The following is a 26957-nucleotide window of genomic DNA, read 5'->3' as shown; positions in this document are numbered from 1 at the left end:
AAGCTATACTAGGCGTGGTGGGCAAAATCTCAGATGCTTTTAGGAAGTAATGGTCTTTTCAAAGTAGCTGATTAACACATTCCAGACCAAAATAACACCGAGTGATCAGTGGTGTGCTCCGAAGTTGTTTTTTGGAGGGATGAGCAGTACCAGGATTGGATGGGATGGCTCAGGAAATCTGCTTTTGAACTAGGATGGTGAGTTTATTGTGTCCAATGAAGGCTGAGGTGAGAATAGTGGTGTATTTCTGCAAAGATTCTACATCCGAACAAATATGTTTGCCTCGAATGCTAAGGCTGGATAGGACGGAACATTTGACATGGAGCTACTGGCCCCGAAAGCTTGCCTAATTATAACCTCCTTTTACGTTTGTGTTCTGCTGCCGCTTGGTGAGTAGATTTTTTATCTCTCCAATTAAATTATTTTGTCAAAAATTAATTGTTTTCCTTGTTACACTTCTTTTAGTGGTAGATCATGGGGCAGGGGGGGGGGGGGGGACATAAGTGAAAATGGCCAAAAAAAAATAACCTTTTGAAAACTGCTACCCTTAGTACCTATAGAATATCCTCTGATAGTTTCACATCTCAAATAATATTAGAAACGAGTTAAGACTAATAAAATCTGAGAGCCTGCAAGTTGTGTGTCACATACACTTTTGCTGGACACCAATGACTTTGTGGAATTACAAAAGCAGTAAGTTTTATCTTTGATTTCAGCTTTATGCAAAGACTTCTATAGGCAACAGACCACTTTTTGTTCCTTAATGAATTTGGCCAATTGTAGACCATTCAGAACCTAAGACAAAAGGACAATTTTCTTCTTCTTATCTTCTCAATACTTCTTCATTTGTTGGCCGATGGCCAGCATCTGTTTGTTTGACATCACCCGCCTAGGTTGTGAATTTTGTTATTAGACAAGAAATTTTGCAGTACCGATAAATAGCCTGAAACATTCCCTGTCCTGTAAGGTGTCTTCTGTGACATTAAGTTTTCTTAAGTCCTTCCTTGTCTCTTCCAGCCATACCATGGTGTTTTTTTAATTTGAAAAGGAAATTAAAAATTTTCTTCATTAGCCTATTGTCATTCATTCTGTAAATATGGCCATAAAACTTTAATCTCCTCTTATTGTAGGAGGAGGAGGAGGAGGAGGAAATTAGTGTTTAACGTCCTGTCGACAACGAGGTCATTAGAGACGGAGCGCAAGCTCGGGTGAGGGAAGGATGGGGAAGGAAATCGGCCGTGCCCTTTCAAAGGAACCATCCCGGCACTTGCCTGAAGTGATTTAGGGAAATCACGGAAAACCTAAATCAGGATGGCCGGAGACGGGATTGAACCGTCGTCCTCCCGAATGCGAGTCCAGTGTTCTCCTCTTATTGTGTCTGTGACTGTTCCTATGTTTTTGTGTAGATCTTAATTTCTCCTCTTCATTGAGTTGTTATCTTTGTTCTTTTGTGCTCTTAACATTTTTCTGAGTATTTTCCTTTCCTTCTATCTTTCTTTTCCAGTTCTTCTTGTTCACCCTTTCATTCAGTGTTGGGCATTCAGATCCATAAAGTGCTTCCAGTTTAATTACTGTTGTGTACTGTTTAATTTTTGCCTGAAATGATAATGAACTTTTATTATATCAGTTTGTGTGAGTTTGTATGCTAATTCCTTTTTCTTTGATCTTCTTTTACTTGTGATGTTATCTAACCAATTTGATTGTCTCCCAAATACTTACACGTATCAGCTCTTTTGATGTTCCTGTGTGTGTTTGTATGTACTTTTTTGTGTTTATATTGAATGTAGTCTATTTTCTCAGATGATATTTGTAGCTCAGTTTTAGCTGCAGTTCTGTGAAGTGCTTATATCACTTTCCAGAATGAGATTTTCACTCTGCAGCGGAGTGTGCGCTGACATAAAACTTCCTGCCACATTAAAACTGTGTGCCCGACCGAGACTCGAACTCAGGACCTTTGCCTTTCGCGGGCAAGTGCTCTACCAACTGAGCTACCGAAGCACGACTCACGCCCGGTCCTCACAGCTTTACTTCTGCCAGTATCTCATCTCCTACCTTCCAAACTTTACAGAAGCTCTCCTGCGAACCTTGCAGAACTAGCACTCCTGAAAGAAAGGATATTGCGGAGACATGGCTTAGCCACAGCCTGAGGGATGTTTCCAGAATGAGATTTTCACTCTGCAGCGGAGTGTGCGCTGATATGAAGGTAGGAGACGAGATACTGGCAGAAGTAAAGCTGTGAGGACCGGGCGTGAGTCGTGCTTCGGTAGCTCAGTTGGTAGAGCACATGCCCGCGAAAGGCAAAGGTCCCGAGTTCGAGTCTCGGTCGGGCACACAGTTTTAATCTGCCAGGAAGTTTTATATCACTTTCTTTGCATTTGGTTTGTTCTTAGAAATTACTGCAATATTGTCAACAAAAGTGAGATGTATCACCTCTTCCTTGTCCTATATGGATTCCTTCAATGTTTTTCTCTTGTAGTTTTTTTATCCCCCTCTCTCATGACCATATCTAAGTCCAGATTGACAAGAATCAGTGAGAGCTCATTGCCCTGCCAAACATCTTTGCTAATTCTGAAGGATACAGAAACCTCTCCTAGAAATTTAACTTTTGAAGTTGTGTCTTTGAGTGTCTGTTCAACTACCTGTCTGGTGGTTATGTTGACACCTGTTTCTTCCAGCTCTAGGAATACTGGCTCTCTGTTTGCTTGTCTGTCAGTCTACATAATCATAGGCTTTTTTGAAATCAATGAATGTAACAACTATGTTATGGTTCCACATTTTTCTGATCCTGAGGATAGCTCTCAAGTTAAAAATTTGCTCTGGGCATGATCTATTTTTTCTGAACCCTGCTTGGTACTCACCAAATGTGTCTTCTGCATGATCTTTTATTTTACTCAGTAGAGCTTTGGATATAATTCTGTAGGTGATTGGAAGCAGAGATATGTCTCAGTAATTGTTGGTGTCTGTCCTGTCACCTTTCTTGAGTAGCAGATGGATTATGGCTTGTTTCCGGTTATATGGTATTCTTCCTTTATTCCAGCAATCTTTAATACCCTTGAATGGTTGCAGCTGCCCACTTTCCTCCACACCTCAGCTAATATCCCTTTTTCCCCTGGCACATTGCTGTTTTTCAGCTGGCCAACGTATTGTTCAATTTGATGCAGTGATGGTGGTTCTGCATGTGGCTTTTCTTTTGAGGCTGTCCGAAAATTAGTCATCATGTTGGTTCCTTGCAGTTTAGAAGATTTTTTAGGTATTTTGCTAGTAACTCATTGTTGTCTTTATTATTGGTAATCAGTTTGCCTTAGAATCTTTGAAGTATAGGCTCATCGGCTTGTAGCCTGTTATTTCTTCTTTGAAAACTTTATAGAAATCCCTAGTGTTGTTCTGTCTGAAAACTGTATCTATTTTCTCAAATTCCTTTTTCTTATATTTCCATTTCTATTTTCAAATAATTTTTGATACCTGTTTTCTGATCTCAGTGAATGTGTTCCAGTCTCTCTCCATTTTGCCAGAGTTCCATTTTTTCCAAGCTATCACTTCGTCACATATCTTATTCCAACACATATGTTTCCTTCTTCTTCATTGTTGTTCTAGTTCTTTCACCTTTTCTATCCTTGCTTCTCTAATTTCGTACCAATATGTTGATGAATATTTTAATTTTCATTTTTTGCACTCCACTTTGACTGGGATTCAGTAATGTGACTTGGACTGTTGTTACCCAAGCATTCTTCCAGTTGCAAATGATATTTGTTATTTATGTTTACATTAAAAAGGCTTTAATAAAGCACAAATATAAAGCACAAATCTAATGGGAGTATGTATACTGAAAGCAATGGACAGAAATAAGTTCAGTGTCTGAATGAAACTCTGCTATTATCATTGTCATAGAAGATAGGAAGCGATTTGAAAATACTGGCTGCCAATATCAATGGTGGCAAACAATTTCAAACAATGACGTAGATATTTGTGGACTTAGATCATCTTTCTTATGCTTTGTGTAAACAGAATAAAAGTAAAGACATTTAGTGTGTGTAGGAAACATCATCTTCGAACACAATGGTTATATTGTAAAACCCCATTCTTACGTTCCCGCATCTTGCGTTTTCCTGCTTTTGAAGTTCATTTTTATTGAGTCGAACAAAAGTCCTGTTCTCTTAATACAATGCTCGCCCATTGTTAATAATTATGTGTTACAACATTTCCCACATTTGAAGTTTTCTTTGACATTATCATGACCTTTAACTTTGATTTTCCAACAGATTTCTGCAAAAAGTGTATCGTATTCCTGTTCAAAGTCAGCCTTAGAACAAAGCAGAAATGCTGACTATAAGTCTAGTGACTGTAGTGTTAGCATGGTAAGCAAGATTTTCATTGTCAGTGCGTTCAGTCACTGCCATCTGTCCTACAGGTTCGCAAAGCTTGAAAGGGTGGGAAAGTATGCTGAGTCACTGCCTTAATGAAGATCCGCTTTTGAAGATGGCTGTCTCTCTAATGGGTTTTCATGAATCATTGTTACTTCCATGTGAAATATGATAATCTGTACTAGGTGCACAATCTTAGGTTGGTATGACCTGTCAGATGTAAACATTCCTCCTCAAGATGCCCCAGAACATGATGACAATTTCTGACCTCTTTCTCACCCAAGATGTCCCTGAACCAAGTGATCCCTTGTCTGCCACAACTGTAGATTTCGTGCCTACTGTTCTCTCTTTATGAAGACTGCCAACTTTAGTGTTTTAACCAATATTGTGATCCAAGTTCTATTTACCATAATTTTATAATGATTATCAATAATAAGTCTCACATTAGAACATGAATACGTTTTTAATATGATTTCATGAAAGACTTCTGTTTCAGTGTTTTATTTACACCATTGGACACGATCAGAATGATGAGGGAAACCTGTGCACGTGTTTGTATGTGTCAGGCACTCAGCCACTATCTTTATGATTATCACAAACACAGTGGCTGAGTGCTAACACACACAAATGTGTGTTTCATTCTTCATTCTGGTCATGTTCAACAGTGTAAATAAAACAAGGAAGAAAAAGTCTTTTGTGAAACCATGTTAAAAAGATATTCATGTTCTAATGTGAGACTTATTATTGATAATCATTATAAAATTGTGGTAAATGAAATATGTAACACAATATTGGTTAAAACACTAAAGTTGTCAGTCTTTGTACACAGATAACAACAGGCACAATTTCTACATCTTGTTGTGTTTCCTATGCTTTCCTGTATTTTACACTTTCCTGCATTTTACACTTTTTTGGGTCATTCTGCTGAGAAGTGTAAAAAGAAGATTTTACTGTATTTGTTCCAAGCAGACATTCAAGAGTGTTCCTATAGAATTTTTTATCACTTTGAGATATGTACACAAAAAGAAATGTTATGCATTGTTTGGTATTACAAACATGCCTACACCATTTGCAAGACTAGACAATTTGAACAATCACATTTAAAAACGTATCACTAGCACAACTTAATGGATCATCATAAAGAGCTGTCAAAGAAGTAATTAGTAATAAGGAATTGGAGATGAAGATGGCCATGAAATCATAATAGACATCAATGTGTCTGTGGATGGGACCCAAATGAAACAAGGGCACACATCTCTGTATGGTATTTTGTCTGTGATAAGTACTGACAATGGCAAAAACTTTCAACGCTCATTTCTCAAAATAAAAATGTTTCAATGTAAACATGAGATCACAAGTAATTTTCATCCATCTACAACAGTGGCTGCAAGAAACTGGAATAATCACAACTAGAAGGGTTGATTGTGGTGCTCCATAGATGTGCACACTCACAGCTTTGAAGATGATGTCTTTCACCTTGTAGAAGAACACCTGACAAGTATTTGGTACACTGCCATACCATGGGCTCCTGTAGAACACACTGTGTGAACTGCAAAGTGGGAAATATGGAAATTATCATATCTTCAGATTTATTTTACACCTGAATGGTATATTTCCAGATATGGGTTCCTTGTCAAAACTTTATATACTAAGTCCCCTCTGCAACCCCTAGAAGCCTGTTACAAGAAATAATATACTGAAGTACTATTTGATAAAAACTGCACATATATCCAGCCAGAGCTTGACAATATTTCAATGTGGTACAAACTTGCTTTAAATGTTCAGAAATGAAAAAAAATAACGCTTCTCAAAATGCAAAAATATAGCAACCTATGACTACAGAAGTGATGAGTCCCAATTGGTATCAGACAACTCACTCAAATACTGGAGTGTAACAATTTGTGGGAGTAAGAAGTAGAAAGATTATATAGGTTCAATCATAGGTAAAACAGGTACCACACTTCAGATCACTGATAGAACACTGGGAAAACATAGTTCATCTATGAAGGGTATTTCTAACACAAAAGTAGAGTGATCTCTCCTAGAATATTCTTTGAGTGTGTGGGACTCTACCAATTAGGACTAATACAGGATAATGAATGGTTACACAGAAGGTTAGTACAAATAGTCACATATTTGTTTGTTTTGCATTAGAGCATCATTGAAATGCTGAAAAAACCTGAACTGGCAGATCCATGAACACACATGTCAATTATCCCATGAAGCATATTAACTAAGTTTCAAGAACCAGTGTTCAATGAGTAATCCAGGAGTACAACACCTCCCCCCTCCCCCCCCCCCACCCCCACCCCTCCCAATACAACATTCCTATAGGAACCACAAATGTGTGAGAGATTAATTACAGTGTGCACAGAAAAGTTTATAAACCATTTTTCTTTGTTTCCAATGTGAATGGAATGGAAATAAAACCTAAGATATGGTACAATGGAAATACCTGTACAATATGACATACCGAATTCAATGATGAGCGATTGATTTTGATTGCAAGCGGTGTTTGATTTGCATAAGCAGTAGCACAGATGTAGGTGAGTGTGTCTCTGACAAGTAGTCATGGACATGTCAGTGGCCTGTGAACACAGCGTGGCTGGACAGTGCAGCAGTGGCAGCCACGTGCTACTTTCAAGATTCAAATGAGGCATGTGTGGTGTCTGTTCCACCATCAGCACATGAAGACTACATTAATATTGTTCATGTTAGCACACCTGTGGCATAAACTATTATAGGTGCAGAGAAGCATGATATGGCATGTTAAAAAGGAACTGACAATAATTTTTCTGTAATTAATGTGTGAGGGAAGTTACAGCACTGAGAAGACTTATGTCACTGATATCCAGTAAAGAAATATTAAGCTTTTGGCCAAAGTCTTCACTAGAAAATAAAAACATGTATTAATTCACAGGAGAAAGCACACCTTACATACACAGGACTGCTACCTCTGGCTTCTCAGACCAGACTGAAACTGGAATGCATTGAATGGGAACAATAATCCATAGTGAAGTGGAGAAGAAGAACGGATAGCAGGGTACGGGTTGGGAAAGAGGAAACAGGGCTGTCTCTACAGCAGGATTTGTGCGTGTGTGTGCGGGTGGGTGGGTAGGTGGAAGGGGGGAGGGGACGTGGGGAGGAATACGCAGAAAGCAGAGGAGCAGAGAAGGGAAAAGGTTGGTGGGTGGGTTACAAGAGGGCACAATGAGGGTGGGGGCATGAGTTGGGAGGAGTGACAGGATAGAGGGGGTGAAAACTGTTGGGCAGAGGGTGCAGGTCAGTAGGTTGCCATAGGGTGAGGCCGAGATGATTTCAGGAGCAATGCTACTTCCAATCCAGCCCCCTGGCCTCAGGTATCACGTCCCTGTGGAAGACACAGACGCAAGACCTGCCCAATTCACCCATCCAGCAATCCTGTCATAGACTTATCCTACCTGATCAGAGACCATGCCACCAGTGGAAGTAGCATGTTATTTACCAGATCTGCTGCAATCATTGCTCAGCTTTTTATATTGGTATGACTACCAACCAGCTATCCACTCAGATGAATGGCTACTGCCAAACCATGACCAAGAGCAAAGTGGGCCTGCACAACTTGCAGGTGAACGCAACAGGCTTGATTTCAAGGCTGCTTCACAACCCAGGCCACCTGGATCTTCCCTCTACCACCAGATTTCCTGAACTGTGCAGTTGGGAGTTATCCCTACAACACATTCTCCATTCCTGAAATTTTTCCGGCTTCAACTGACAGTAATATGCTGTCCCCACACACTTCACCCATTACGTTCCACCCTCTCTGTCCTATCATCTCTTTCCAACTCATGACCCCAATCTTAGTGTGCACTGCTCTCTGCCAATGCACCCGCCAATCTTTTCCTCTTCTTTCCGCTCTGTTTTTATTCCCTCAGTCTCCTGATGCTGCACTACATAGCCCTGTCTGCACGTTCTGCCAGGCACTCTGTTTCCTCTCCCCCCCCCCCCCCCCTCCCTCCTTCCCATTTGTACCCTAATAACTCTCCCCTTCTCCACTCCACTATAGAGTGTTGCTTCCGTTCAACACTTTCCAGTTTCAGCCTGGCCTGAGCATACAGAGATAGCGGTCATGTGTGTGTAAGGTGTGCATGCTTGTGTGAACGCATGTGTTTTTCTCTTTTCTGATGAAGGCTCTGAGAAAAAGCTTAATGTGTAACAGTCATTTCATTGTGCCTGTCTGCAACTCAATATGTTGTTTTTATGGTGAGGAGCAGTCTATCATTGCCGTAGTTGTTGATATTTCAACCTTGACTTTCCAATTTTTGAAATTCAGTACCTTTATAATACATGATCTTATGCCCCCCATGAACCATGGACCTTGCTGTTGGTGGGGACGCTTTTGTGCCTCAGCCATACAAATAGCTATACCATAGGTGCAACCACAACAGAGGGGTATCTGTTGAGAGGCAAGACAAACATGTGGTTCCTGAAGAGGGGCAGCAGCATTTTCAGTAGTTGCAGGGGCAACAGTCTGGATGATTCACAGATCTGGCCTGCTGCGCTGGTACTGTGAACAGCTGAAAGCAAGGAGAAACTACAGCCATAATTTTTCCCATGGGCATGCAGCTTAACTCTATGGTTAAGCGATTAAGGTGTTGTCTTGGGTAAAATATTCCAGAGGTAAAATAGTCCCCCATTCAGATCTCTGGGCAGGGTTTACTCAGCAGGACGTTGTTATCAGGAGAAACAAAACTGGTGTTCTATGGATCAGAGCATGGAATGTCAGATCCCTTAACCGAGCATGTAGGTTAGAAAATTTAAAAATGGAAATGGATAGGTTAAAGTTAGATATAGTGGGAATTAGTGAAGTTCAGTGGCAGAAGGAACAAGACTTCTGGTCAGGTGAGTACAGGGTTATAAATACAAAATCAAATAACGGTAATGCACGAGTAGGTTTAACAATAAATAAAAAAATAGGACCGTGGATAAGCTGTTATGAACAGCATAGTGAATGCATTATTGTAGCTAAGATAGACATGAAGCCCACACCTACCACAATAGTACAAGTTTATATGCCAGCTAGCTCCGCAGATGATGAAGAGTTTGAAGAAATGTATGGTGCGATAAAAGAAGCTATTCAGGTAGTTCCCCCCCCCCCCCCCCCCCTATGACCCATGGGCCTTGCCATTGGTGGGGAGGCTTGCGTGCTTCAATGATTCAATGATACAGATAGCCATACCATAGGAGCAACCACAACGGAGGGGTATCTGTTGAGAGGCCAGACAAATGTGTGGTTCCTGAAGAGGGGCAGCAGCCTTTTCAGTAGTTGCAGGGGCAACAGTCTGGATGATTGACTGATCTGGCCCTGTAACACTAACCAAAACGGCCTTGCTGTGCTGGTATTGCGAACGGCTGAACCCAAGGGGAAACTACAGTCGTAATTTTTCCCGAGGACATGCAGCTTTAATGGAATGTAGTCGAATTAAGTCGGGTGATGCTGAGGGAATTAGATTAGGAAATGAGACACTTAAAGCAGTAAATGAGTTTTGCTATTTGGGGAACAAAATAACTGATGATGGTCAAAGTAGAGAGGATATAAAATGTAGACTGGTAATGGCAAGGAAAGCGTTTCTGAAGAAGAGAAATTTGTTAACATCGAGTATTGATTTAAGAGTCAGGAAGTCGTTTCTGAAAGTATTTGTATGGAGTGTAGCCATGTATGGAAGTGAAACATGGACGATAAATAGTTTAGACAAGAAGAGAATAGAAGCTTTTGAAATGTGGTGCTACAGAAGAATGCTGAAGATTAGATGGGTAGATCACATAACTAATGAGGAGGTATTGAACAGAATTGGGGAGAAGAGCCATTTGTGGCACTACTTGACTGGAAGAAGGGATCGTTTTGTAGGACATGTTCTGAGGCATCAAGGGATCACTAATTTAGTGCTGGAGGTCAGTGTGGAGGGTAAAAATCGTAGAGGGAGACCAAGAGATGAATACATTAAGCAGATTCAGAAGAATGTAGGCTGCAGTATGTACTGGGAGATGAAGAAGCTTGCACAGGATAGAGTAGCATGGTGAGCTGCATCAAACCAGTCTCAGGACTGCAGACCACAACAACAACAACAACAACAACAACAACAAAAAGGGAGGCAAAAACTTAATAGTCATGGAGGACTTGAATTCAATTGTAGGAAAAATAAGAGAAGGAAAATCAGTAGGTGTATATGGACTGGGGGTAAAGAATGAAAGAGGAAGCCACCTGGTAGAATTTTGCATGGAGCATAAGTTAATCATAGCTAATACTTGGTTTAAGAGTTATGGAAGAAGGTTGTACTTGGGGAGGAGGCCTGGAGACACTGGAAGGTTTCAGATAGATTATATAATGGTAAGACACAGATTTAGCAAACAGGTTTTAAATTGTAAGACATTTCCAGGGGCAGATGTGGACTCTGACCACAATTTATTGGTTATGAACTGTAGATTAAAACTGAAGAAACTGCAGAAAGGAAGAAGTTTAAGGGGATAAATGGAAAGAACCGGACATTGTAGAGAGTTTCAGAGAGAGAATTAGGGAACAACTGACAAGGATGGGGGAAAGAAATACAGTAGAAGAACAATGAGGTAGCTTTGGGAGATGAAATAGTGCAAGCAGCAGAGGATCAAGTAGGTAAAAGGACCAGGGCTAGTAGAAATCTTTGGGTAACAGAACATACATTGAATTTAATTGATGAAAGAAGAAAGTATAAAAATGCAGTAAATGAAGCAGGTGAAAAGGAATACAAACGTCTCAAAAATGAGATCGACAGGAAGTGCAAAATGGCTAAGCAGGGATGGCTAGAGGACAAATGTAGGATGTAGAAGCAAATATCACTAGGGGTAAGATAGATACTGCATTCATGAAAATTAAAGAGACCTTTGGAGAAAAGAGAACCACCTGTATGAATATCAAGAGCTCAGATGGAAAACGAGTCCTAAGCAAAGAAGGGAAAGCAGAAAGGTGGATGGAGTACATGGATATCTGTACAAGGGCAATGTACTAGCAGGTAACATTATGGAAATGGAAGAGGACATAGATGAAGATGAAATGGGATGTATGATACTGAGTGAAGAATTTGACAGAGCACTGAAAGACTTAACTCAAAACAAGGCCTCAAGAGTAGACAACATTCGCTTAGAACTACTAATAGCCTTGGGAGAGCCAGCCATGACAAAACTCTTCCATTTGGTGAGCAAGATGTATGGGACAGGCAAGACTTCAAGAAGAATATAATAATTCCAATCCCAGAGAAAGCAGGTGTTGACAGGTGTGAAAGTTACTGAACTATCAGTTTAATAAGTCACAATTCCAAAATACTAACATGAATTCTTTACAAACAAATGAAAAATCTGGTAGAAGCTGACGTCGGGGAAGATCAGTTTGGATTCAGTATACATGTTGGAACACGTGAGGCAATACTGACCCTTCGACTTCTCTTAGAAGCTAGGTTAAGGAAAGGCAAACCTACGTTTATAGCATTTGTAGGCTTATAAAAAGCTTTTGACAATGTTGACTGGAATACTCTCTTTCCAGTTTTAAAGGTGGCAGGTGTAAAATACAGGGAGCGAAAGGCTATTTACAATTTGTACAGAAATCAGATGGCAGTTATGAGTCAAGGGGCATGAAACGGAAGCAATGATTGAGAATGGGGTGAGGCAGGGTTGTAGCCTATCCCCAATGTTATTCAATCTCTATATTGAGCAAGCAGTAAAGGAAACAAGGGAAAAATTTGGAACAGAAGTTAAAGTCCATGGAGAAGAAATAAAAACCTTGAAGTTTGCCAACAACATTGTAATTCTGTAAGAGACAGCAAAGGACCTGAAAGAGCAGTTGAATGGAATAGACAGTGTCTTGAAAGGAGGATGTAAGATGAACATCAACCGAAGCAAAATGAAGATAATGGAATGTAGTCAAATTACATCAGGTGATGCTGAGGGTATTAGATTAGGAAATGAGACACTTGAAGTAGTAAATGAGTTTTTCTATTTGGGGAGCAAAATAACTGATGATGGTCAAAGTAGAGAGGATATAAAATGTAGACTGGCTATGGCAAGGACAGCATTTTTGAAGAAGAGAAATTTGTTAACATCGAGTATAGATTTTTGTGTCAGGAAGTCTTTTCTGAAAGTATTTGTAAGGAGTGTAGCCATGTATGGAAGTGAAACATGGACAATAGGCAGTGTAGACAAGAAGAAAATAGAAGCTTTCAAAATGTGGTGCTCCAGAAGAATGCTGAAGATTAGATGGGTAGGTCATGAAACTAATAAGGAGGTACTGAATAGAATCAGGGAGAAGAGGAATTTGTGGCACAACTTGACTAGAAGAAGGGATAGGTTGGTAGGACACGTTCCGAAGTGTCAAGGGATCACCAATTTAGTACTGGAAGGAAGCATGGAGGGTAAAAATTGAAGAGGGATGCCAATAGATGAATACAGTAAGCTGATTAAGAAGGATGTAGGTTGCAGTAGTTATTTGGAGATGAAGAGGCTTGCACAGGGTAGAGTAGCATGGATAGCTGCAGGGAACCAGTCTCTGGGCTGAAGGCAACAACACCAACAACAAGCTTCCCAGTGAATCAACTATTTGCACTGTTCTTGAGTGTCCAGAAAGGTGCAGTTGTCTTCGTACCATGATATTTCAACATTGTACTTTGCAATTATTTTCAGGTGAGGCCCACAGAATGAGCTTTTTGCTACATCCTGCCTCCTTTGTACTGTGATCATTCCACATCCATTTCTCCAATATCCAGTCATATGCCATGTTGCTGGAGTAGTGGAGGGACAGAATTTCTGAGGAGTGGGCTTGAACCTTGGACCCTCTGTAGACCCCATCAGGCACGGAAGTGGCTTTCGGCCGACACTGTGATTTTAGTTGGCTGAGTGCTGGGTCCCAAGCTTTGCTTAGTGTGGAGCCAGTGCCTTTGTTGATCACTCCCCAGCGTCTCATATTTCAATACCTCCTTCAGAACATAGTCCCAAAACAATGAGGTCTGTCTCAACAGTTCCATTTCTTCATACTTAATTGAGTCCTTTGTAACCATGCACTGTTCTGCAACTGCAGATTTGGTTGGTTTCTTAAGTTTTGTATGTCTTCTATGTTGGTTGCATCTTTTTTGATTGTCCACATGATCTGCCAGATTATGCTTTATGGCATTTACATAGAATAAGGTAAACACCCAGTTCACAGAGCCCCAAGTTGTCTTTCACCATACATAATAGAGTACGAGTCCGCCCGCGGTAGCCGAATGGTCAGCGTGACAGACTGTCAATCCAAAGGGCCCGGGTTCGATTCCCGGCTGGGTCGGAGATTTTCTCCGCTCAGGGACTGGGTGTTGTGTTGTCCTAATCATCATCATTTCATCCCCATCGACGCGCAAGTCACTGAAGTGGCATCAAATCAAAAGACTTGCACCAAGCGAACGGTCTACCCGATGGGAGGCCCTCGTCACACGACATTTCATTATAGAGTACAGACAGTTGGAGATGGACAGAAAATGCATTTAATGTTAGGACAAGCAACGATTCTAAAGATTTTGTTTGACACTTTGCCACTGTATGGCAGATAAGCTATACAGAGCTGTGTATTGCACCCCATTTACCCAACTGAGCTCACCTGTGGCCAATTGCTCTGTTTCGCCTGTGGCCAATTCTCTGTTTTTTTGCCTGCACTGCAGTTAGTCAAGCTCAACTGTTATGGGATCACAACATGCAGTTGAGGTCCACAGCTTGTATGAGTACCTGGCCAAGCCTGAGAGTCAACAGACAGTTCAGCAAAAAACACTGACGTGTTCAGGTCATAAGCAATTCATAATTGTTTTTGTTTTCTTGACAGTGCTTTTGGGTTGTTATACATAATTATGTCCAAAATACATATCGAAGAGCAAAAATCCTCCCAATATCAAAGGATTAGAAAATGTGAGGAAGAGGAAAAAGATGTTTCCCTGAAATCGGAGGAGGGAACCTGCAATCACATGAGAAAATCAGGAGGTAGCATGGTATGCCAAAATTTTACACAGGTTGTAGATCATGAAAATAAATCTGTGGATTTTGTAGACTGTGGTGGCTGATGTACATTATTAGCTTTCTGTGATGGAAGTACCAGTATCCAGTTTGACACATTAATATCTACAAAGCTTCTCCTATAGCCATATCAGTAGTAGTAGCAACCTTCTGGCATCAACAAAAACCACTGTCCTCGATAAGTGTGTAAGATTATGTGCAAGAGATCTGCAGCTATTCAGTGCAGCTACAGGAGAAGGCTTTCAAGATCTTGCACAGGCACTGATAGAAATAGGAGCACAGTAACCCATTGCAAGAGCAAAAGATGTGCTTCTTCACCCATCAGCAGTTTTTCAACGCGTAAAAAAAAAGTTGCAAATGAATATTGTGTGGCTCTGGTCCCCTCACCCCCCCCCCCCCTTTCCCAAGTGTTGCAGGATATGGAGGGTGATGTATGTGCATGTGTAACTGACATGTGGACAGACGAGTCTACTTTGCCTCTTACTACACATTCAATCTCAAGAGAGTTGCAAAAATAGGGTCCTGTTTGTTGCAGAGTTCCTGTATGATATAGAGAAAAGTGCTACATGTATATGAGAGGAAACTGAAGCAAACATGAGCAAGTTAGGGATGTTTACAAGCCATCTGTGTAACATTATGTTTGTTACTGATCAAGAGACATACGTGAAAAAGACACTTGAGAACTAGTGTCGCCTTCCATGCAACATCCACTCACTCCCTTAGCACTGTTCTGTGCTACACCCTTGAGGGTAAGTGGTTGCAGAATATTGGCCTAATGTTTACATGTCACTGGAAACAATAGAAAATATCTTAACTTATTTAAAAATTTGTGGGCATGTAAAAGATTCATGGCTGCAGTTTACCATAAAGCAGCACATTGATAGTCACTGGAATACTTTGTGTGTCATGCTACAATCCATTTTAATGCAAAATGAACAAATTTCTAAAGCTTTACATGACTTCGGGAAAATACACTTGTCTGAGAACAAGCATCTACATTACCAGGTAGTTGACAGTTCAGTTTTCCGAAGTATTTCAAGTGGCTACCAAGGCTATGGAAACTGATAATGGCCCGACGCTGCAGCTGCTTGTGCCATAGGTATACCAGCTACAGGAACACTGTGGAAACTGTGGTGGACAATGAGGTAAGCACTCCCATTTATGTAAAATGATGCATATATAAATAAATAAAATTCAATGTTTGGTTATACATTTTTTGACACCCAGAATTGGGTAAGAGATTGTATTTAAAGAAGATGGTGTGCCTCAATATTGTCAATCATTTGCAAGAAATAGCACTGCTGAAGAAAAACATCCAGGATCTTTTAAGTGAAAAATGGAAATAAAGCCAGTGTATTTGCTTGCATTATTTCCAGTACTGCATCATATGAAGCAACTTCTGATAACAGAGAGAGGAAGCGCCAACTGCATCTATGCAATATATTTATCCTCCATGCAGGTATATTGATATCATTTGTAGAATGTCATACAGAGGACAAAGCCTCTGCATCAATGCATTCAAAACGAGCAAAGAATGCCTTTGCATCATGGGCAGATGAGGAGAAAATTGTCGAAGTTTCCATGTGTATGTTCAAGGGAAAATCAGATGAAGGACAGTCACATATGGAGTAAATTCATCCATAAGGTCATTATAGTGTTGCGAGAAGAATATTTCTTTCTTTACTTGGAGCAAGAAAATTTTCAATAAACTCCAATGTCTGTCTTGATTGCAGCTAGTGTTCCTTCATTAATTTAGCTTTTAGTTTTAACAAATATATTTGCACCCAACAGATAATTTAGTGACTCCATCATGCAACTCTGATGTCAGGTAGACATTTTTGCAGTTACCTAACAGCAGTGGTTCCTAAACTTTTTCGACATGTGACCCCCTTTTTCTGTTAACCCACAACGTCTCATTAAGAAATGAACTGGCTAAATCCTTTCTTGTAATTCATGGCACACAATTTTGTAGTCAGGAAGCACAGAAGTAAAATGCAGTTTCACAATACTGTCAGTGAGAAGTTTGTTTCCATATTTTTTTTTATGAAGCATGAGAAGGAAAATCCTTTTCACACAAATGTGTGGACAAGACAAGTAATAAAGTTGTTACTACTTTATTTGATAACATTGGGAATTCCGCCTCTAAGCTGAACCACGAAGTTATCCATGACTAATATTTACAGTGTCTTTGTACCTTAAAGTTACTAAAAATTTCCAGTAACTACTCATTTTAATTTACTATTCAAGTGGATTCCAAAATTATTGTCTCTTCCAAGAGATTGTGAGTCCAACTGTTATTACGAGACAGAGCAAGTAAATAGTCTTTGAAAGTTTTTTCACATCCCTTCAAATGTTTCTTAATTATGTTCTTGACATTTTCTTCTGCAGAAAAATGAATTTCTACTAGGAAATAATGACAGGGTATCGAAGCACTCAATTAATTAGAATTTAAACAGATATCTCAAACTGTAAGCTTTTTAGTGAATGATTCAATATGATCTTGCACAGTGCAAAGTTTTTATTTTGAACCTGAAATAATAAATTTTAACTGTTGATTTTTAGGTAAATTTGCACTTAATAAGCCACAGTTTGAAGCTAGATTTGACTTGGGGAAATGTGCAGCTGGTGTGAAAAAGATTAGTTTCATACAATATGAGAACAGGTGTGCCACAAGATAATCATCTAACTTTCATTTGTGTCAATAAAAAAATTTTCCCATTTCCTCTTACTGTATGGAAAAAGTTTGATAATTAGTAGTACAACATTTAACAAAATTAACTATTTTCATAGTATCGTAAGGTATGGACTCTTTTTAACATGCACATCACAATACATTGATTTATCAATTACAAGAAATAGAGGAGATTTAAAGAATCATCCTATTCCTTATGTTACAGTCATCCATTAATTTAGTGTAAGACTGGAAGTGAAATACTGCATCAGTAAATAATATGCAAAGTAAAAATCTGCTTGCAAATGGGCCAGAGAGATTTTGCTCTGTATCCACAACAGCGTGCAACCCGGTCAGAGCATGACTTGATGAGCAGCCAGGCAGACTCAGGCTCTGTTGGGGCACCACACAGCTCAGCGGGCCTCAGTGAAGCTCCACTGGCTGACTGGACAGCACAATTTGAGGCTCCCCCAGCTGTCAGGGCTACCATCTCAACCGGGCTGCACAGGCTCGGTGCATACCTCTGATGTCATTGTTTTATCCTCCTTGTCATGTTCTATCTGCTTGGCCTTAACCTTCTACGCAAAAGAATTTTAGATTTGTCTGCTGCCATATCCATTCTTCTTGAATATGTTCTCAGGGCTGTTGAGATTCCTTGGCAGGCTGTCTTCATTCAATACTGCATGGGGCAGTGTAAGTAGCACATCCTCACACTGTATTGGATGTTGGCAGCTGGCAGCGTGGAGATACAAATCAGTGCAGGGAGTGAAAACCTTCAGGAACTCCCTGCTATCAAATTCTCTATGAAGGTAGATGACAATGACAATCTTCCCTTTTTAACATCTTAGTTAACTGGAAAATGGACAGCTCTATGGTGAACAGTGTGTACAGGAAAGCCAGCCACACTGATCCTGTCCCTTCACCACTCTACCCGACACATAGGTCTGCAGAGTATGGATGTAGATATAGTAGAAGAAATATGGTATTTGTAAGTTTAATCAATAGTTCATACAGTTGTATCATGTATATATTTTTGCAAGTATTTGTGCATGGGTGTATGATGGTGTGTATGAAAATAAGTACTTAGATTGAAAAAAATTGTGGTAATTCACTCAAAAGGCCTTCGTGCCACCCAGTGATCAGCTGCAGGTGAATAATTACCTTTCCTCTTTTGCCTAGCATGGAGAGCTGCATCAAACCAGTCTCAGGACTGAAGACCACAACAACAACTTTTTTTTATCTTAGGTAATATTACACACACACACACACACACACACACACAGTGTGTGTGTTGTTGCAAAGAAGAATGCAGGTTTAATGAGCTGAGCTAACATGTACCAGTTACTGTTTACATCTTTATTGTCTCTTCAATGTCTCTATTACTATATAGTAGGTGATTAACTTTACTCATACCATTGTTGTGTAAAACCAATATTATGCAGCTTAAAAGCACAGTCACTAAGTAGGCTCCACAGACAGCTATCAATGCTCTCAAACCAGGTGCAACCCTGTATGTAAAATTTCTTGACATCATCTTTGAGCACAAACAAGAACAGAATCAATCTGCTAATAAGTTATTTAAAATACTTTATTGTACTGATCAAATATAACAATATTTTGTATATGTACTTTCCCTCCCTATAACCTTATCAGATTATCTGGGATATCACTGCAGAAATTAATAAACTAATTATCCTAAAAATTGTGTGGGATTGGTAAACCAAAGATGTGATTGCATTCTTACACTCCAATGTCCCAGTAAATACTGTTAGCCATAAATTTAATTAAAGAGTCACTTCTCATGAACTGTGAAACATATTGGTACAATACATGAGATAAAACCTATTTTCATAGACTCTCCTCCTTTTCTTTGTTTCTGAGCAGTGTTGTTCTCAAATGTAAGGCATAAAGTTGAAAATCCTCAAGAATTCAGAAGTGAGTTAAAAAGTTATTTTGCCACAATTTCTCTCAAAATTTACCTGGAAGTCTGAATACTATGATCACAGCTCTCCATTGTGGTTATGTAGAACAATATCCTAAAAATTAAATTCACTGAAATGAAATGAATGGATGGATAAAGATGAGATCAATAAGATGAAATGACATCAGCCCAAAATGTTCAGTTATGTGAATTTATCCCCGTGTGCCATAAATTTTCATCTGCCACAACATATTCAAAGATGTTCCTGTTTTCTTAGGTTTTTAGGCTGTTTTCTTAGGTTTTAAGGCAAAGATTTATGTTCTTATGTAAATTTGAAGCTTTTGCTAATAAATAAGCAAGACACACACACACAGAAGAAGTTGAAAAGCATCTGCTCTTTTTAGCCTTGCTTGCTTTGTACACATCAGATTTGTGTCTAACAAATAAAAAAGTGACAACAGAATGAGGTACAAGCAAATAATAAGATTCTTGTACATATATTTGATTATAGGTTTATTTGATAACTTGTTTCTTTATTCGTTGGCAGATTTTGGCTTAAAACTTCTGTATATATAAATACACCCAATGAAATACCATTTATTAGCACAATATAAACAGATAATCATACTCTTTGACTTTCTTATACATATCTCTACGTTTCTCTCTGTAAAGAAGTATCAAGAAGAGAATGGTAGTACTACTTTTTCTATTGTTTTACAGTTTTTTTCCCAATGACATGCTCTAAACTCAATTTACATACAGCTACAACAGATCAATTTAAATGCCACTAAATTACATATAAGAGACAAATTAGATTGTTTACATCAAGTTACCTCAACTGTCAATGTTCCAGATACTTCATCCTTCTCATAAGGACGAGACTGCAGGGTTATAACTTGTCTTTGGCTGGGATTAATGAGAAGCTCTTCCATTCCCACAATTCCCAAACCAAGAAATTTTTTACCCTTGTTCGCTCTGTCATAGATTTCAAACAACAGTTCTGCTGTATTTGGGCTGAGGTCACTGTAAAATTGAAAAGAAAGGGAAATGTACATTTTTAAACAGAGAACAAGTTTAAAATTTCTGAGATATTAAAGTTTATTTACAAACCATATTATTGCCCATATACAGGTATTATATCAGGGAGTTAGTTTTAACTGATAACTTTGGAGAAAAATATCTGTAACAAGTCTTTATTTTTCATTTTTTTATTTTATCCAACAATTTAATTGAGGGTACTGAAAAGCTGGAAATTCTTTGCAGTAAATCTATTGGTTTGCAAAAAATTCAAAGCTACAAACCAATAGTGGCAAATAGAGAATGATCAGGTTGTGAGAAATGTGATTTATTACAAATTTATTATTTTGTGTGTGTGTGTGTGTGTGTGTGTGTGTGTGTGTGTGTGTGAGAGAGAGAGAGAGAGAGAGAGAGAGAGAGAGAACGGCTTCTGTGACCAAAGACAATGGTCATGTGTGTGTGAGAGTTGTACTTACATAAATGTGTGTGTGTTGCTATCTTTAGAAGAAGGCCTTTTAGCTGAAAGCTCACATGTTTAGCAGTCTTTTTGTCATGCCTGTTGGCGACTCCACATATCCTCTATATGGTTTGTAGCAATCTATCCTTTTCATAACATTGTTATTATTGCATCCTGGGTTTTCCATTGATTGATTTGTGCAAATGAGATACATATGTAACAACTGACACAGTAGCAGTTGTTTAACTGATGTGATACACCAATTTGTTCTACTGTTGGTAAACTGTTTCTCTATGATGTTGCACCACAGGACAAGCCTCCTTAAGATTTAAAAATACCACCTCAAGTTATTTCAAGCAAAAAAATAATGTAAGAAGTAAAGGTAATCAATCACCATAAAGCTAACACATGTAGCAGCTGACAGTCCATAAACAAGACTGAACACATTACTAAGCATTTTGATGATGTCCATCTCGGAGCTACCTGACTAACAAAAATACGTACAAACACACACACGCACACACACACAGGTACAGTTATCTCAGCCCTTCACCCTAGGCAGACTGGTTTCCAGGACAATGTAACTGGTTGAGACAATAGAGCCATGTGTTTGTGAATGTGTTTTTGTTAGTAATTTATCTCTGAGAAAGGACATCAGTTCCTCCGCTATATGGTAAGTGGTTATCTTTACTCCTACAATTGTTTGTATTCCCCAAGGACTTCCCAATATCATACTGAGAGTGCCTGTGCAAGAAGTTACTCCATGTAGCCACTTTTAACAGGATGATATAGCCATGTTCAAATACAATTTTTCGAACCTAGAGTAAATGTGACTGAGGTTTCAGATTCCTGCACAAAGTATGGTCTGTTGATCAACAGTTTCTTCCACTATTTTCCCCATGGACAAAACTTTAAAGTCATAATACAGTAATTATCAGCTATACTTTTTTGATAGGTTTGAAGCACAAGATTACTACTTAATGCAATTTGAAAATCAGGAAAACATTGTTCACACTACCTAAAATTAAATCAGCATGTAAATAATTTAGGAGTAAAGGAGACCACTCACTGAAACTTGCATGCATGCACTCACTCACACACCTGTACACCTACAATGTGCTGGTTGGACAAACAATACCACAGTTACAGTTTGGCAGGTGGACTGGGGTGGGGGTAGTGTCTGATTGATGGGTAGAAGGGAAAGAGGCAAGAAGTAGGATGGTAGGTTGGTGATGGGTAGCTAGTGGCAGCAGGTGTGTAGCAGGCTAGGAATGCAGGAGGTAGGGGTGGCAGATACCTGCGTTAGGCATGTGGCACACAGGTAACGGAGCCAGTGAGGTGCGGCACATGAAGAAGATGACATGAAGGACTGGATTTAGAGAGAGTGACATAATCATAAGCCTTGCCACCCTGGGCACTTTATCTGTGTCTGCAGTGATGAGAATTCCCTTGCCTAATATGTTAAAGGTCTCACAGAGACCTTCAGAGCCAGGCACTACCCCCCCCCCCCCCCCCAAACCTAGTCTGCAAACAGATTTCCTGTGCCATATCTTCACACATCCCTAACCCTCCCACTGTCCCCAAGAAACAAATGCAAAGGAGTGCCTCCTTTCATGCATTCTTCACTCAATATCACCAAGGACTGCAGCAACTGAACCATACCCTTTGCCAGGACTTTCTCTATCATCATGCCTAGAAATGAGGGACATCCCTTACAAGATGCTTCTCATCTCTCCTAAAGTGGTTTTCCATCACCCATCCAACCCACACAACATCCTCATCCATCCCCATGCCACTCCTTCTCCCAAACTCTTGCCACAGGTGTCATATCCCTGTGGAAGACCCAGACCTGCTCAGTTCCATGTTCAAATTCAAGGGCTGCTTCACAGCCCACACCATCTAGACCCTTCCCTCTGGCACCAGCTTATCTGATCTATATAGATGGGAGTTATCCTTGAAACACATCCTTCACTTTTGGAATCAGTCAGAACTCAGTCTCCACTACCCCACTGTACTGACATCCTCTACCTAACAGTTTCCCCTTCCTCTGTCCTGCCACCTGCACCCCTATCCATGCCTCCATGTCATCTTCACGTATTGCACTTCATTGGCTGTGGTACCCAGGAGCTGCATGCCACACCCATGCACCTGTCACTCCTCCCTCTCCCATTCTTAGCCTGGACACCTACTGATTTCCTCCAAGTCACTAGCTACCCATAGCCAACCTCTCTTCCTGCATCCCGCTTCTTTATTTCACAACCATCACCTGCAGTCTGTCTGTTTCTGATGTTCTGAACCATGGCTGTTTTTATTTCCCAATAAAGTGTTCCATCAACTGACTGACTGCCTTCTTCACATACTCCAGTGCCATCCTCCACCAGAGAAACATGTGCCCACTCCTAGCTTTCAATAAAACCCTGTTACAATATTGGAGCTGGAAATGCTGATCCAGTGAAGGCTAGAAGAGAAGGAGTGCAGCAGCATTGCCATTCAGCCTAAGTTTTCATCTAAGTGCTGGCAAAATGTGTGTTGCTTTGGGACTGTCTCACTGTGTTTGTCCTTTCCCTTCTACTTTGGGTATATTATACGTTTGTGGTGGTAGTTCTGATTGAAATGTCTGTCCCTGGAAAGCAACAGCCCAGGAGACAATCCAGCATCTATTAAATGAGGTAGCTAAGGTTAGAGCTGACAATGAAGTTTTGTAGAGTGAAATGAATCATTTGAAGGATAAAAGACGAGTACGGTCATCTTCATGCATGTCTTCACCTATCTGATTATGGTATGGCATCATTGGTGGCACCATTTTCCAGTAAATCTCATGGATAATTTGCACATGGCTGCAAAGTTAGGGAACTGGACTGATGGAAAATTGTTAAATGTAGCTTGTTTAAAATTGTTTGGGGGATACCAAGACATAACCCATGTGGAATAAGAAATTGTGGGACTCTCAGTTCTTTACTGACTTTCAGGAAAGATCAGTGGATCATTACAGGAAGAAGAATACCTTTCAATACTATCATGAACGACTTAATGGTGCAGCACAGAAGCAAGGTTTTTGAACCACAAAAGGCCCACCATTGTCAATATGTATCAGTTAATGAATGATGATCATGCCAACAAAACCATTTTGCAGGAGGCAGAACAACAAGCACTTGATGCACTTTTGCGCGGCCTGCTGTCTGAAATATCATGGAAAGGGCGCATGGATTTTCCGAGAACCCTGGAGAAAGCAGCGTTAACTGAAATTGATACCATAACTAGACCAATAGAGAAGAATGTAGTGATTAACACAGAGATTGTGCATTATACATGTGGTGCTCCAGAACACGTTCAACGTTTCTGTATGAAATTACAATGTCAGAGGAGCAAGCAAGTGGGGTACTCTGTTCAAAAATGTCTACAGGCACATAGACAGTGGAATAAGCATAACAGTCCTGCCACTGCATTTAATGGTACAGGGGATGGTGTGACCACTGTGGTATGGCACCAGTAAGTTTGGCTATGGGCATCCCAGCGCAAAATCAATGGCGATATTCGACTATTCAGCTATATACAGGGAAGGCTGTGTAAATTGTTGTTGGATACAAGATCACAAATATCCATGGCTAGCCAGAGTATACTGAGAGCAGTGAATTTGAACCCACCATGCTGTAGATTGTGTGGTGTGGGTGGTAAAAGTGTGAATCCTCTCAGTTGCACACTGTTGGGTTTCCAAGTGGGAGGGAGAGCCTTCCAAATATGTGTGGAAGTTCTGCCTTCTGTGGGCATTAGCTATAACATCTTTCTGGTTTGGATTTGCTGAGTAAACATCATGCTAAAATTAATCTGCAGCAGTGCACAGTAGAGCTGGATGGGATAATTACTCCATCTTGGTTTTATGACCGTGAGAGCCAAACTGTCGCACAGTACACCCAAGACATCAGGTAAACCAGTTAAACAGTGTACATGGACTCTTTAGACCTGACCCACACAATACAATACCAAAAGGTGCAGGAAGGCTGGTCTGGATGAACATAGGAACTGATCTGCTGGTTAATATTGTGTATGTGGTAGAGTCCTTTCCAGAGAATGAGATACTGGATAGACTCAGCATCTCTGCTATATAGTGAGTAGCAACTTTCCATAATATTGTTATATTCCAGCCTGGATTTTCCATTGTTTGATATGTAATTTAGTATTTTTCTCTCTTCTCTGCATCTCTATTTTGCCTCCCTTGTTTTTAATTTGTTCCCTTTCAATTTCCCCAACCTCTCATTTGCTACTGAACTACTCTATCTAGTCACTTTAATGTGACCACCTGTCAAAAGCATGAATAACCACCGTCTGCAGAGCAGACATCTGCGAGATGTGTGGAAAGAGAGTCAGTGAGGTTCTGGAAGGTACCAACAGGAATACGGAGCCATGCCGACTCCAGTGCCGTGGCCAGCTGTGCTATGTTTCTTGGTTGAGAATCCATGGTGCGAACAGCCTGATTAAGATGGTTCCACAGATTCTAAATTGGGTTTAAATCTGGGGAGTTTGGTGGCCGGAGGACTACGATAAATTCATCCTGTTGCTCTTTCAAAAACAGACATACAATGTGAGCTGTGTTACATGTTGCATTGTCCTGCTAGTAGATGCCACTGTGCTGCAGGAAAATACACTGCATGTAGAAGTAGACACAGTTCCCAAGACTACATGGATACTTATGTTGATCTATTGTGCCTTCCAGAATGACAAGATAACACAAGGACTGCCACAAAAACATTCCCCAGCCTATAATGCTCCCTCCTCTGATCTGGACCCTTCTGACAATTCAACGACTATCTGTCTGATGGAGTAATATGTGATTCCCACCACTCAGTGGATGTCCAGTGTCCAATTGTGGTATTGACATTCAAATTCCAGCCTTCATCACCGACGAACAGCAGTCAGCACGGGTGCATGAAGGAAGCTCCTGCTGCAGAGGCCCATACACAACATTCACTGAACATGTGAAAGTTCATTTCTGTCATCAGTACCTGTGAATTTGAATTCCCACTGAGCAAGTCCAATGCAGCATGTGCCTGTTGTTGGAGTAATGCACATGGTGGCTGCAAGTTCTGGGAGGGTACTCCACAGACTGGATGAGCAGTACTGCAGTCCCAGTGGCAGAAGAATATCTCCTGTTTATCTATCAACTTTGCCATATCACTCAAACAAGGATGGCTGAACTGCCACACCTGGCTATGCAGTGAGTTCCAATGGTGAGTGGGCCTATGTATTTTGTGCACTGGGCACTTGTTATTGAGAAGCTGCTACATCGTGTATCGAGGAAATTGTTGTTGCATGGCTTGGCAGCAATTTCACTGTAACATTCTAACTTATGGACACTGTATTGCAAGGTGGGCAGTTAGAATCTCTCCAGAGTGTGAACCTAAGAAGCTGGAAATACTAGGTCACATGATTTGTTCTATTCTGAGTGGGTATCCGCTGATTCGGAGTTAGGTCACCTGAAGAAGGAATACAAGGAAAGGAAACTTGTTAAGCAATATTTTCTAAAAGACAATGTCCTGTGTTGTACCGTGCAGGACAGTTGCAGGAATAAAATAGGTTTACCTAAAGATCTGGTACCTCTGGTTTTTAAATACTGTCATGAAACTCCCACAAGTGGCCATCTTGGGTTCTGCAAGACCAAAATGAAGACCAGTGAACACTGTATATGGAAGAGAATGGATGAACAAATCAAGATATTAGTTATCAGCTATAAGCTGTGTGCTATAAGCAAATTGGTGATTAACACTCGGCAGGGATTTTTAGTCACCTGAGGTAATTAATTAGCATATGGAAAGAATATATGTTGATTATGTGGGGCCTTTTCCACATTTGCGAGAGGAGAACATGGTACATGCTTGAGTGTGGATGGCCTTATACATTTTTCTTAGTTAATCTGATGCAAGGCACCACCCCTAGATTTACAATAAAATGTCTCCAGTCAATGTTTGGCATGTTTGGTGCCTGTAGGTCAGTGGTTATGGAAAATGCCATAAACTTCACCTTGGCAGCCTCCCACAACTTCTATTGTGACATGGATATTAAGCCATACCATGACTGCGGTGTATTATCCTAGTCCATCTTTTGCTGAGTGAGTGAACAGCAACCTGCGTGCAGTGCCCATTGCCTTCCATTGTGCAGACCACATGCATTGTGATAGCTTCCTGCCCTGATTGGGATATACTTTTTAACACAGCCACACATTAGGACCATACACAAACTCCAGCGACTTCAATGTTTGCCTTTGAACTAATTCTCCATTGTCCAATTTATGGATGTTGAATGATTTGCTTCCCAAGAAAGTTGATGCTACGTAAATTTGGGATGACTGGAAGCACATGGAGAGCAATCTTAAACTCGTTCATGAGAAATCACAGTGCTGCAACAATGCTGGGAAGAAGTAAATCTCATTAAAGCCAGTTAAAAGTATGGGGGTTAAGCATTTTACAGCAGTAAGCTGGGGACAGGATAAGGTAATGA

The 26957-nt window shown here is 40.2% G+C and overlaps 1 protein-coding gene across 5 annotated transcripts in view; it reads right to left on the bottom strand.

Moving 5' to 3' along the window:
• LOC126235831 (phospholipid transfer protein C2CD2L) overlaps positions 1 to 26957 on the bottom strand; it is a 624312-nt gene that overhangs the window by 109552 nt on the left and 487803 nt on the right. For all 5 annotated transcript variants that reach the window (XM_049944685.1, XM_049944683.1, XM_049944684.1 and 2 more), the window contains exon 7: positions 19825 to 20014. In XM_049944685.1, coding sequence (XP_049800642.1) covers positions 19825 to 20014 — 190 coding nt within the window. The remainder of the gene's footprint in view (positions 1 to 19824; positions 20015 to 26957) is intronic.

The sequence above is a fragment of the Schistocerca nitens genome, chromosome 2, assembly GCF_023898315.1.
Source record: "Schistocerca nitens isolate TAMUIC-IGC-003100 chromosome 2, iqSchNite1.1, whole genome shotgun sequence".
NCBI classification, from domain to species: Eukaryota; Metazoa; Arthropoda; class Insecta; order Orthoptera; family Acrididae; genus Schistocerca; species Schistocerca nitens.
The sequence above is the reverse complement of the archived record's forward strand: the minus strand, read 5'-3'. Positions and strand labels throughout refer to the sequence as shown.